General features: G+C 38.9%; 1 protein-coding gene across 1 annotated transcript in view; it reads left to right on the forward strand.

Annotated features, from left to right (window-relative positions):
* LOC140227983 (unconventional myosin-XVIIIa-like) overlaps positions 1–13,859 on the forward strand; it is a 200,681-nt gene that overhangs the window by 93,687 nt on the left and 93,135 nt on the right. The window contains exons 14-19 of the mRNA XM_072308365.1: positions 1,290–1,434; positions 2,073–2,232; positions 3,226–3,409; positions 4,660–4,876; positions 5,509–5,609; positions 6,192–6,257. Of these exons, the coding sequence (XP_072164466.1) occupies positions 1,290–1,434; positions 2,073–2,232; positions 3,226–3,409; positions 4,660–4,876; positions 5,509–5,609; positions 6,192–6,257 (873 nt within the window). The remainder of the gene's footprint in view (positions 1–1,289; positions 1,435–2,072; positions 2,233–3,225; positions 3,410–4,659; positions 4,877–5,508; positions 5,610–6,191; positions 6,258–13,859) is intronic.

The raw sequence follows: 13,859 nt of genomic DNA on the forward strand, positions 1-13,859 counted from the left end.
TAGGTTTTTGTTATACCCCCGAAGTTTGAAGGGGGTATATAGGAATCAGCGGACGGTCGGGCGGTCGGTCGGGCGGTCGGTCCGTTGCAAATCTTGCGTCGCGAACTACTTCCTCATTTTTCAACCGATTCCCATAAAACTTGGCACAGATGTGTGCCTTGGGTTGTAGATGTGCAAGACATATTTTTTGACAGTACCCAAAAGTACGTTGCCATGGTAACAGCATATTATGGGCAAAAATGGGTACAAATCTTGCGTCGCGAACTCCTCCCACAGTTTTTGATCAATTTTTATGAAATTAGGTACAGATGTTCATCTGAATATGTAAATGTGCAAGACACATATTTCCGCAGTGGCAAAAAGTGCGTTGCCATGGTAACGGCATGTTATTGGTAAAATATAGGGCAAAATGCTTCATGGCAAAACTGCTTCATCAGTGTTCTTCCAATTCTCATGGAATTCATATTGAATGTTTGTCTTAGGATATAGGTCAGCATGACACATTTCTTGACAGTGACAAAAAGTATGTTGCCATGGTAACAGCTCACATATTATGAGCCAAAATGATGGAAAATTTTGTGTTGCAAACTACTTCCTCAGTTTTTGCCCAATTTCCGTGAAACTAGGTACAGATGTGTGCCTTTGGTTGTAGATGTGCAAGACGCATTTTTCGACAGTACCCGAAAGTACGTTGCCATGGTAACGGCATATTAATGGCAGAAGATCAAGGAAAGATCTTGCGGATTTAACTATTTCCTCAGTTTTTTGACCAAAGCTTATGAAATGTTGTTTTGACCAAAGCTTATGAAATGTTGTTTTGACCGAAGCTTATGAAATGTTGTTTGGCGGGGGTATAACCAGTCGCTGTAGCGACATTTCTAGTTTGTTTTGTTTTGTTTTTGCTTTGTTTTTTGGGGGGGAGGGGTGGAAATTAAGTGGCCTTCCAATCACTCCCACAGAAAGGAGGCTCAAGAGTGATTGATGAGATGATGGAAAGAAGCTAAACCTCCCCTCCTCGCTCTGAAATTCGAAATAACAATCCGTGAAGCCTTAATTCCTGCTGTGTGAACGTACGATGATTTGAATTGTAATTGCAATCGTGTTTGTGATCGTGTTTCAAATTAAGCAAACTCGGTAAGTGCAGAAAGGCCCTTCCTCTCACACTTTGCATGTCTGGTAGCAGCACAACCACACAGCTGATCTGACTTGTGGCAGTCTGCTGTGAGCAGGTACTGGGTATGACGGAATGTTACTCTATACAAGTCTCTCTTAATCATCTGTTTTCGTAGATCCGAACCTCCAACCCTGACCTCAGGAATACAGACCAGAAAGGGATCCTCTGGCTCCTGGACGAGGAATCCATCTTCCCTGGAGCCTCAGATGAGAGTTTCCTGGAGCGCCTCTTCCTACACTACCATGATGAGGCTAGCCGATGTGAGTTTGATGATGCTGCGGCAGCAAACCAGGCACAATGTCTAGATATTCTCATTTCACCAAATATACACTTTCACTAAAATACATTTCAGATATTTTTATCTTATAATATCTTATTAATTTCTTTAATTTCTGTAATCCTATATATTTCTATATTTTTCACAAAAGATCAAAACATTACAAAAGATTCTTCCTAGCTGAGTTATGCATTGAAAATATTGTGTATACATATCACACAATATGCATAAAAGGTGGTAATGAAAATATCCAATTAAATCATAAATTATTCAATCAAATCATTGCAAGACACAATGTAGAAAAGTAGTGATGTTGCTTGCTGTAATCATAAGTGAGCAAAAGAGAGAGAGATATTAAAAAACAACAACAAACAATACAGGAGACTGCCATCATGAGCAGAACCTACCTGGATTGGGCCTCAACAGGCACAACTGTTGTATATCTATTCAAGGTTGTGAACAAATAAATAGAACTTATTCTTCCTATTTTCTTATATCACCAGAATGATATCATCAAATCACTGTTAATTCCATATCCGTTTATCATCAAGAATGATATCATTACATTATTGCTGTTAATTCTGTTTACATAAATCCCTTGTGTCTTTCTTCTCTTTTCAGCTGATGGGATCATCAAGCAGGGCAGTAGTAAGCAGAGCTTCACCCTGAATCACTTCCAGGGCACGGTCCCAGTGACCTACAACGCCACCAACTGGCTGAAGCTGGCCAGGGAGAACCCCGCCATCCGAAGCGCATCTGTTGTTCTCCAGGAGTCTCAGAAGTGAGTCTCGAATTCTTGACCAATTCCATTTCTCAGTGTGTGCAGTTGAGTCTGTGTGGCACGAAATGCTTCACAAATCTTTTATTTCAAAGGGTAAATACTTTTTGCGATATACTTCAAAAGTTAAGATAAGTATAGATATTAAGAAGTCATGGTATGACCAGTGATATTGCAACTTCACGCCTTCCTCAACAAATGTCCTCTGTTAATTTATTACAACTCTGTAGTGCTGTGATGCAAAGAATATGATTTTGGTGAAGATTTGTAGGCCAGTCAAAGGGAGGTGTGATCACGTTATCATATTTGCTACTTTGGCTCTGACTAAATATCTCTGTTCAGTGAAAACATTACTAATTTTCTTATGGTGTGTCTGATTTTATTGAAACTTTGACTGTTTCATTTGTTGGATTTTAAGTCTATTCAAAGGAATGAATTCAAACAGGAGTGGAGTTTGACTGGTGGTGGTATATTTCAGTCTTCCCTTGGGAGAACCAATGTAGAGTTTTTATCTTCCTGCCACATATTTGCCCTGGTGATTGATTTTTGAATGGGACAAATAGTCAGCATTCCATTCTCATGAACCTGGTGAATACTAAGTGATTCTCAAACAAACACAAAAAGAGAGAAAAAAACAAAACATTTATTGTAAAGGCTTGGTAAGATGTAAAATAACCATATCACAAAGTATTCTTTTTCCAAAGAAATGAGAAACATTTCTCTACCTTGCTATATGCAGAGCTGCCAAGTCTCCCTGATTCTGCAGGAGTCTCCCTGAAAATGTCAAAATCTGTTCATGTCTGAATAAGAGAATATTAAAATCTCCCTGATTTGGGAATTATTTTCACCCATTGAAAGGCATGTAACACACAGATATCACCCTGATTGCTGTGTGGAATCTCCCTGATTTGGATGTGGGAATGTTGGCAGACCTATATTATGCATCCTGTCTATTGTCCAATGTTGAGAGCCATTTTTGTTGACTCATTCCATCAGGCCCAGCATCAGTCGGCTGTTCGCCAGTCTAGCTGGCTCTCTACCAAGCTCTATGGTTGGCTCAGTGGCTGGCATAGAGGGCAGCTCATCGCTCCGCCGGGCGTCCAGCCTACGACGTGCCTGGACCAGCGGCACGGCAGCCATCAAGAGGAAGTCTCTCTGTCTCCAGACCAAGTATCAAGTGGTGAGGAAAGGGTGCCAAATGCAATTCACTTTGTTTCATGTGTCATTTTTTACCAAACAATTAATTACCGATTCTCTTCAAGGAGTGTGAGCCTTTAAATGTTTCTAACTAGATATATGGCATGATTCAAATTCTGTGAATCATCATCATCATAGGATGTGTGCCCTCCTGTGCTTTGCAACCTTTTGGCTAGGATGTTGTGTAGTTAGGAAGTCATGTAGAGCAGAAATGTAGGATCAGTTTGATTTGAAACGCAAAGTTCAAATGGTGAGGTTTCAAGGCTTGAAATAAGGGGAGGAAGAGTGGTGACCAGCTAAATTCTTTTTCAGTCAGTGATTGCACTCACTGTCAGAATGAAAGTATACATTGAAACTTTACAGTGAGAGCTAGTTTGTACACTCGGGTAAATTGCCACATATTGATGTAATCTCATCTACGTGATTCCTTTGCCTTTCGGTGAAAAACCGAGATTTACTCTTGTTAGAGGATTAGAAGACTTATCCAAGAGGGTTTTCATCCAGCATTGAGTAGTAATTTTGTGAGCAAGGTGGTGTGGGAATACTCCTGTCAAGTACTGCTACAATGTTGCAAATGCTATTTCAACTGATGAAGAAAATTGGCATTGTGAGACACCTTTAGAACTAACACAGTGGGTACAATATTGTATACCTGTATGTATAGTATGTGTACGTATATAGGCCTATTGTTTGTTGGTTTATTTTCTTAGTTTCTGTGATACTGTTGTAACATGACACAATATGTACTCTGTTCTATAGCGCCATGAGTATCTTTTTTAGGTAGAAATGTGCGCTTTATAAGAGTCTCACTATTACTATTATTATTATTACAAGTTTCTTACCTAGTGACTTAGTAGTAGGTAAGATCAGTCAGTTTGAGGTAAGTCTTAATCCTAGCCACTTGAATATGCCATGCAAGCATATATCATGGCATGAAGGGCTGTGCTAGTCTCTTGTGTCAGTGTGTGATGTGGTTTTCCAAGGAGTAATGTGACCTTAGTACATTTCCTTTACTCTATGTGGCTTAATGACTTGTTAAATGCTAAGTAAAGATCATTAAAGAATGGGTTTATATCATGGTCATTGTGGCTGCTGTCTTGAATCAGACTCAGGATCATTCTGAGGAGCCACGAACCAAGTGTGTGAATGGTAATCACTAGAGGACAGGTTTTACCCACTGTCTTAAGACCAGTTCTTCACGTCCCTCTTTCCCCCTTTACTCCCTCATCCTAGGATGGTATCATTGATAGCATCCGACGGACAAAACTGCACTTTGTCCACTGTTTCCTGCCCCACCACGATGCGGGGTTGTGTGAGGCCCGTATGATAGAGGGGAAGCCCCCATCCTCCGCATCCTCCTCCTCCTCCAGCGACCTCCTCGACGTTCCACTCCTCCGTGCCCAGGTCAGAGGCTCACAGATCATGGCTGCAATCAGGATATACCGCTTTGGTGAGTGTTCAGGGATTTTCTCTTTCTGTGATGGCAAGTTTGCAGTCATGCTTTCTTGGAAAACTGCAATGATATTAATAGTATGTTGCAGAGACTGCATTATACATATATGTCCTTCATGTCAGTGAAACTAGAGCATTCATCTGCATACTACTGCTAGAGGACAATACCTTACCAAAGCAACAACTACAACAACAAAAATCATTCCTTTTCATCCACCATTTGTCAAGAAAAAGCCTTTTGCCTCCTGCAATTGTGGGTCTTTACTCATTTGCATGTGTGTGGACTCAGAAAAAACCCAAAACAAAACAAACAAAAAAAAAACACCTGAAGCACCATTCAATTTTACCATTAAAATATGTTCGATTTGTTGAAGATTTTTTTTTTTTTACCTTGTTACAAACAAATTGTCATACCCAAGTAGAACTGTAAGAGTCTAGTCGAAGGGCCTTTCCAGGATGGATATGTTTCATCACTCTCATAGAATTTATTGATATATGTGGTATATATAATTATATATTTTTTTAGCAAACACACAAAAGTGAGGTCACTGCTTGTGATAACAAATGCATTTGCACGGTATCATTTATGTAATATCGGTCTCATTGGTTTGCCTTCATTTCTGTTTGCAGGGTTTCCTGAGAGTCTATTCTTCCAAGAGTTCCGTCACCGATTTGAAATCCTGGCCCCCAAGGAGGCAAAAATGCCAGAACCAGTCATGGATGAGAGAAAGGTACAAGCTGTCCACCAAACCATTCTTTGTCGTTTGTTTCTGTTTGTTTGTGGTCATGATCTGTGTGTTTGTTTGTTTGTTGTTGTTGTTGTTGGTTTTTTTTTTTTTTTTTTTTTTTTGGGGGGGGGGGATATGAATAATTCTTTATTCCAAGAGGATCATACGATGGATTGTGCCATACATCTATTTCTTGTGTCTTGTGAATAAACTGATTGGAGCATTGCAAATATATGCTATTAAATCCCAGACAATCTAATCATCATTAACAGCTTCTCAATAAAAAGAGTAATCTTTCTGAGTCTCAAGAACTTGGCAAATTTTTTAAAACTGTCAAAAATTTTCAAAAACCTGTCAAAAGATGTGTTTAAAATAAAAGGAGATACGTCATAGTTGCATAGTGGTAATTGGCAGTCTCATTTACAATTGTTTTTGACAGGAAAAGTTTTGGCAGGGGATCATGCGATAGCTGAGTTTGAATGGAAGGGGGTCATATTTTAGGATACCCTTCTCCCTCACCTGTTTTGAGGGTCTCTCCCTATATACTTCAGTAACAGCTTTCTCTTTCCTCCCGTTCCTTTCTAGGCTGTGGAGCAGCTACTGACCCATCTAGACCTGGATCCTTCATCTCACAGACTTGGTCTCAGCCAGGTAAGGAACCAAAAGTTCTACATTTCTACACTTACATAGAACAGTTTATCTCTTACTCATCTTTTGATACCTGTGCTACGAGTTCTTGTTACCTATGGTGCATATCAAAACTGTATTCCACAACAGTATTGGCATTTTTGCCCTTCTGTTTCTTATCTTTGAATATGTGTGAGTTGTGTTCCTGTGTGTGTGTTTTGTGTGTATACTCATGTTTGTGTTTGTAAAATCTTTCTAGCTAGCGATGACCTATAGCAGGAGGACACACCAGAGACAACCAGAGACCACCACCTAGTGACGACAGACTCTGTATTGTTCTAAAAATGCTTTTCAAACAGGTCCAGATTTGTTGTAGGGGTCTTGGATGGCCGCAGGGCAAGATGCATCAATGTGGATGTAGCTGCTTGAGATCTACACTCTTTCATCAGAGTATAAATGTGAGATTGTAAAGAGAAGCATACAAGTGATTTCAGCAGGATGGTTTGTAATTCTTAGCTGGAAGTCCTTTGCAGATAAATGGGCAGCATGTATGAGTGTTGGTTGGTGCTTGTGGGTTTGCAGTAGCTACCAAACTTGGACCTTGCTGGAGATACACACCAACTAACCATGGATGTTACATCCCAGTGACCTTAGATGTCTGCATTCTAGGTGTATAGGAAAACATGTTTATTTGATGTGATGTTTCATCCTTGATGATAAGCCTGTAATGTTAGCTTGTTGGTGCAGCTGTGTAAAACAACTTTTCCTGAATTTTATTTTGTTTCTTTGATTGCTTTAAGTATAGTCTTTCTTTGAGAGCCTTCCACAATCACACTGAACTTTGTCTGAACTTGGCACGTGGTATTGGAAAAACATGCATTAAATCCCAGGCTGAAATGTATCAAAGGAGTTTATAGTGAGAATAAAAACACTTTCTAAATGTCTTTTTTTTTTAAATCATCTTTGAATGATAAAGGCATCTTGTAGTTCCATCAACGTACGGTGGTCAAATTCACCTACTTCAGAAGATCCAGAAAATGTAGGGCTTGCTTTGTTGACCACACAAATTGTGTATATTTTGTCTGGAGATTCCTTGTAGATTACAGATGAGGTAGATTGCCTCCATGGAGCATTTCTTTGCAACCAAGATGAACCTGTTGCCAATGTAACTTCTCACTCAATTTCTACACTTTGACCATGATGTAATGTTTGCAATAGATAAGCTCCATCAGACTCCCTCTGTGTAACCTGCTATCAAGGCTTGCTGTGTCTTGAGTCTCAGTATGTTAATACACTGATCAGAGGACTGTACATTAATGACATGAGATTATCAGCACACGTTTTGCAAGAATGTGTTCTTGCTTCTGACTCTAGAGGGCACTATTCAAGTGGCTGCACTCAACTGAGACCTGGTGTGCAGTATTGATCAAGGTGTATCTATTAACCATATCCCAGTATTTTCTTGTGCAGTCATATAGCATAGTCCTGACATAGCCATTTATCCATGTGACTAAGAATGTTTATACATTACCCTGGCTTCTTTGTTGTGATTGTGTCTCCAGCCCTTGCCTCCCAAATAAAGTAAAAATAAAGACAACTTTCTGTGTATGATTCTGTGATTCTGATTTGAAGATCGTCATCACTCCCGGAAGGAAGTGTGAATGAATGATTGGCACTGCATTAGACATCTGGTATATCTATTCAGATCAGAGTCAATTGTGAGCAAATTATTAGGTACAGCATACACACTTTCATTAGGATTTGCTCAGCTCTATGTATGACTCAATGCTGGGAAGTATTGGTTTTAGTAGACCCTGCCACAGTCATGGATTATTAGTTGCAGAATTGAGAGTGTGCATGTACAAGATTAAAGACAGATTTGTAGATTATACTTCACTCCTGGCTGTTGTGTAGAGAGGTTATATACTTTATTGTTGGAATTTAAATGTCTGCTGTGCATCTTGTACACATACATGTCATCAAGTACATCTTTTATTATTTTCGTTTTTATTATTCTTAATATTCCATGTCTTCTTCTTTTTCTTCTTCTTTTCTTCTTCTGCTCTTTCTTCTTCTAATTATCATTACTATTGGTATTGGTACTATTGCTGTTGTTAGTGATGGTGGTGGTGGTGTCATTTTTTTTTTTCTAACCTTAATGTTTTTTTCAGTGATACTGCAGACAGGATTTGAATTTTCCTCTGTCAAACTTGACCCTACCCTGTGTAATCCTCCGCAGTTTTAAACCATCTCGTGTGCTGTTCATACATAGAGATCTAGTGAATGTTCTTCTTAGTGAAACAAGAAAGTGGTTAGAGAGACAGACTGAAGGAAATAGTATGATAAAGAAAAAAAAAGAAGAGAAAAAGAAGGAGAAAATGAGGCACATGGAGAAGATGGAAGCTGGGGAATAAAGAGAGAAATTGAGATGAAGAGACAGAAATTCATGCAGTTTCAGAAAGGAACTTGACCAGCAAAGTCCGCTCCTAATTCAGAAAAATATGTATCATGCGTATATGTATGACACACATGGTGTCCTAAGCCCTTATTTCCGTGGCAATTTGTAAATCCTCCCTGCCCCTCTCATGCCTGGGTTGGACCTCCTGGAAATTGGCTGACCTGTTCAGATGAGAGCAGCTTGGGTGGAAATGAAATTCTCAAACAGGAAATGTGACACGGTCATTCATATATGAGATAGAAACAAAACACCCAAAAAAGGGTGGAAATTTGAAACTTTAGCTGTGATTTTGTAGGGCTGTGTTATTGTAACTCTTTTAAATTCCTGTGCCTTCAGGGTAGGTGATATTGTTGGTCAGGTCTTAACCCTCTGGTTCAAACACTTTGTAATTCTGCATGTAAGGATAATATATGGGACAACCAGTACATGATAGCAAATGGGTTACAAAATACTGCTTACAGTGTGTCTTGATGGTGTCTTTCAAGATCCTACTGTTGATCAAACATCTCAGCTTTATTCCCCTTCTGTTGGTGTTTTCTGGCACAAAGACTTGCACTGTATGCAGAACAAAGTTGTAGAAAGCTTGGTAGATATTTTACAGAAAAGTTTGGTCAATGTTCATTCTTTTGATTCAAGCACATGTTATGGTATTAGAGGAAGATGAGGTGCTCCTCATCCTGTACCCCACACTAGGCTTTTGTTGGGACCTACATTGTACACTCAACAAGCTTTGCTTTTTAGTAGGTTCCATCGTATTTCTCTTTGCATCCTTTACTTTGATTGAAAATGACACATCGACCGCTATGTATTATGTTTGTTTTCCTATTTCTTTATGTATGTATCCAAGCTGGACATTCTGTATTATCAGATATTGTTATATCATGTATTCTTCATCGAGAAACACGAAAATAAGATTGAAATTGAAATTGAAATTGAAGAAAAATATGCAGTGAGTTTTATCCTCCAATGATCTATGAGCATAATCTTGTCATAGGTTGGATTGGCAAAATTTTGCAAGTGCATGACTCTGAAGTTAGTCCTAACTTATCAGATCTGTGTATGTCCATAAACCTCCTTTTGAAACAGGATATATCAACAGAATAGGATGCGGCAAGTCCATGTCAAACCAGAAGTGTCTGTCTTCATTGATTTTCTCCCTGTTGTTGAAAAGGAAAAGTCATTGTTTCAAACGTTGGTGCCATGGTTGAAGTCACAAAGAAACCACTGGTATTTGCCTTCCACATCTTCTATCCCACAAATCCAGTCGAGATTTTGAGATTTTATAGTAAAAGTTCATTTCAAGAGAAAATGGGGCAGATTGTTGTTCAGAGGGGTTGATTCATAATTTCTCTGATTTTGCAGGTTAGCCAGAATGACAAAAATGTCAAAAAGTAACCTAAAACTACATGTACATGTACTAATACAAAAATGGGTACTGTAAAAGTGGAAATTTTCGCGGTGTTGAAATTTTCGCGCATTTCGCGCAACCAGAAACTAGCGCGAAAATAAAAACACGCGAATATTTTTGCTTGCCATACGTTCCTGTGCGTGATGTCTTGATTCCGCGGAATTAAAAACACGCGAAACTCTTCTGACCCGGCCTAGCGCGAAAAATTAGTCACGCGAAAATATCCACTTTTACAGTATGTGAGACTGTTGTAGTCTTTCCTACCATATCTTAGTACATCGTTATTTCAGTAGAAGCCCTTGACAAGCTTTATCAACCCTTTATGTATTTTTGGTGAACAAAGAAAGCAGAAGATCCTATTCTGTTCCTTTGCAAGTATTACTAGAAGTGTTGCAAATATTTCTTGATTTTGTTGTGTATTTCATGATGTAATGAAATATCACATCAAAAGATAGTACAATCTTTTGATAAAAAAGAGGCTTTAAGCAAGACTAGCTCCCTCTACTTTCTCTAATCCTTCCTACTTTCAAATCGAAGTTGAAATCTTGCCCTCCGTGAGGAAGTGACAAAATTGCATCTATCATCTCAAGTCTTCGAGATGCTTAGTCCCGCACCAGTAGGAGAGAGTTCCACTTGGAAATTTTCTGTTATAGGGGAGTGAGGGAACATAGAGATTGGGTTGTTCACTTAACCTGCAGGAAATGTGTGTAATGTGACACCAAGTGTTTGAATTGAACCATTCCTTCTTAGATTCATTTTGAAAATTTACCAGAAAAGCAGACAATACTTTCCAAAGATATTACCATCGTTATCTAGTTACAGGCTGGAATGGAACGTTTGTGTTCTTAAGAGAAAACTGTAGACAGGAAGTAAAATTGATGGGCCATGCCTCTGGTATGTTGTGGGTGAAGAGACAGATAACCTGGCGAGGTGGCTAATGCTATTTGTAATCGCAACGTCAAGTGCTCTCTTGTGGCGCTAATCCAGCCGCAGTGTTAGGCGGAGAGGATGTACCTGTTGGTTGAATCTGTCATTCGCCCGTATCTCTCTCCTTCTCTCACCCTAAATTAGTAAATCATGCTCTCAGTGAAAACAAACCAATTAGTTCCCCCATGCTCCCACAGCCACTCTGCCCTGATCGACGTAAACCCAGTAGGCCAGGGGGAAGTGTGGGATAGTTTGCCACCACCGTAGTATGGTCTCTTTGTCAATTTCATCCTTCCTCACATCTTATCTCTGACTATTGGTTTTGCTTCCCAAGTGATATTTTTTTTTTTTTTAATATCTTGCTTGTGTATTTCCTTTTCAATACTCTTCCTCATCTTTTGTTGCCTTTTTTTATATATTTTATTTTTTTCAGTAAAACCATACATTTAAATCAGAACATTCGACATTGTACCAAAATATTCATATTCTGTGTTTCCTTTTGTGTCCAAATCTTAAATCAGATCCAAGATTCATTTATTCAGGGCTAGTCTGATGCACACGTAAGTTTAGCGTGATGAAGAAGGGATCCCATAATGCAAGACTTGCCTCTAATCTTAGGATTCATTGAATAAAATGCGATCCATATTGTGCAAATATTCAGACTTTTGTTGAGACGGAATAGCAATATTTATATTCGTATGATCTTCATAACAAAAAAATCATGTTTGTATCCATTTACACTATATTGGTAAAAGTGCATATTATAATGTTTATGCTGAAAAGCCTAATAATTCATAATGATGTAATGCTTGTTTATTGCAGGAGGCTTTTTTGCCACTTTTCCTCCTAATGGTATAATACTCTCCACTTCCCAGCCTGCCATTTACTCTCTATGTTGTCCACTGAAATTGAAATGTTGTTGTTGTTTTTGTTTTAATGGCGTGTATCACTCGGAATTGAGTATTTACGCCATCAAATTTATTGAAATTTGATGGCTCTGGTAGTCTAGTTTCAAGGCTATAGTATTTTCCATCTCCATGAGACTCTCAGCAGAGAATTGCAATGAATTGCTGCAGTGCTAGGGTACACAATCTCAGCCTTGGTGTGTGGAACTACAGGATGCATCAATCACTTTCAGATAAAACCACTCTATCAACACAATGTGAAGAAGACCTAACAGGTATCTTAAAGGTATAATTTACCATTTGCAGATGAAACAAAAATCCAGCATTAGTGAGCCCTTCAAAATAGTTATTGCAAAAATGTTGTATGGGTGGATGTTTTGTGATACAACTGACCTACACATATGCATCAAAAGTGATATCTTGAACATTTTTTAAATCACTGCCCCCAAAGGTAAACAGGACCTTTAAAGCTAAGATATGTAATCTTAAAAGACCATCTTCTTCATCTAAGTTTTCTTTCTTCTGAGACATCTTGTACCACAACATGCCATCTCTGTTCTCTAACCACATCACATGGCATCCTCTTGGTAAACTTTTGTTATCCTCACCCCTCTTCTTCTTTTTTTTTTTTTTAATATAGTGAGGGACCCTCCCTATCCCATCTGCTTGAATTACTGTATTCCTGTCATAACACATCCAAGAACAGCTCTGTGTTTGTTACATGAGTTTATCTCATAAAGGTGGTTAAGACAAATTTCCTCCCACTTTTTTAAAATAGCATTTGGGTCAGATGTATGGATGCTGCCCTCACGCTTGTTTGGAAATAGCAACAAAGGGGGGGGGGGGGAGTGGGGTACATGGGAAGGAAAATTGAGTTTTAGGGGGTTATTCCTGTTGAGGGTATGGGCCTGGAGCGTGGCAAACTCTTGGAGCGTTGTACTCAGGGGAGAGCTTTGATCTTGATGCGAGGAGATGCTTGGATTGCAGAAATTATCATTTGTGACCTGGTCTGTGTAGGTCCGGTGCCGGACGACAAGAGGCGTCAGGGAAGGTAAAAATATTCTCCAATGGTTCATTTTATTTGTCCGCTCTAGTCCAGTGTAAAGTATGTGTTTGATCGAAGTGTAATGTTAGCCTGGCTCTTTCCAACCTCTGATACAATTATAGAAAACTTCTAGAAGAGAAGAAAGAAGTTTGTAGGACTATTCTACTGTGAGATATTGAAAAGAAATAAATAAACTATTATTCATTATGGTGCTGTCCCTCTATAGACTGGTGACAGCTATTAATCTGTTTATATGGTCTGCTTGTCTACTGAGTATCAATCTATCTATCTGTCTGTCTGTCTATCTGTCTGTTGTAGATGGTAGAAACAATAGTACATCTGTAACCACTCTCCGTGTCAGTGAGCCACCATTCAAAGTCAGGACAGCAACTTTTGAAAACCTTCTTCAAGAGGCCAATGGCATGAGTTTACTCATCTGAAGCAGCAAGCAGTGGTGCAAGTTATGATAACTTTGTGTAATGTGCTTTGTTAAAGCAGAGACAGTTTAGTGAAAATACTGCCTCCATCACGTGTCATGTTTTTGGGATGCGATTCCACAGCTACAAACCCTTTCCCTCTTAAATTCATCATTGTTTGGTTATTTCAACACAACAAAGATTTGAATCGAGGGACACAAGTTTCACTCTCTTGATTTCAAAGAAAATTTGATACAGATTTGAATTTGGATTCCTGTGAAGGCATGACATCATTATTTCATCTACCCGTGTGGCTGCTACTAATATCATTTTTTCTTGACACACATGAAACTTTAAGATTGCATAACTCTCGTGATTCAGGTCCAATTTTGCTGAAACCTGTGCGGTTCTGTTTGAGTGTACCCTGTTTACCAAAGCCACTTTGAACATGGTGTTGAAAGGAATTC

Source organism: Diadema setosum, chromosome 4 (assembly GCF_964275005.1).
Source record: "Diadema setosum chromosome 4, eeDiaSeto1, whole genome shotgun sequence".
Taxonomy (NCBI): Eukaryota; Metazoa; Echinodermata; class Echinoidea; order Diadematoida; family Diadematidae; genus Diadema; species Diadema setosum.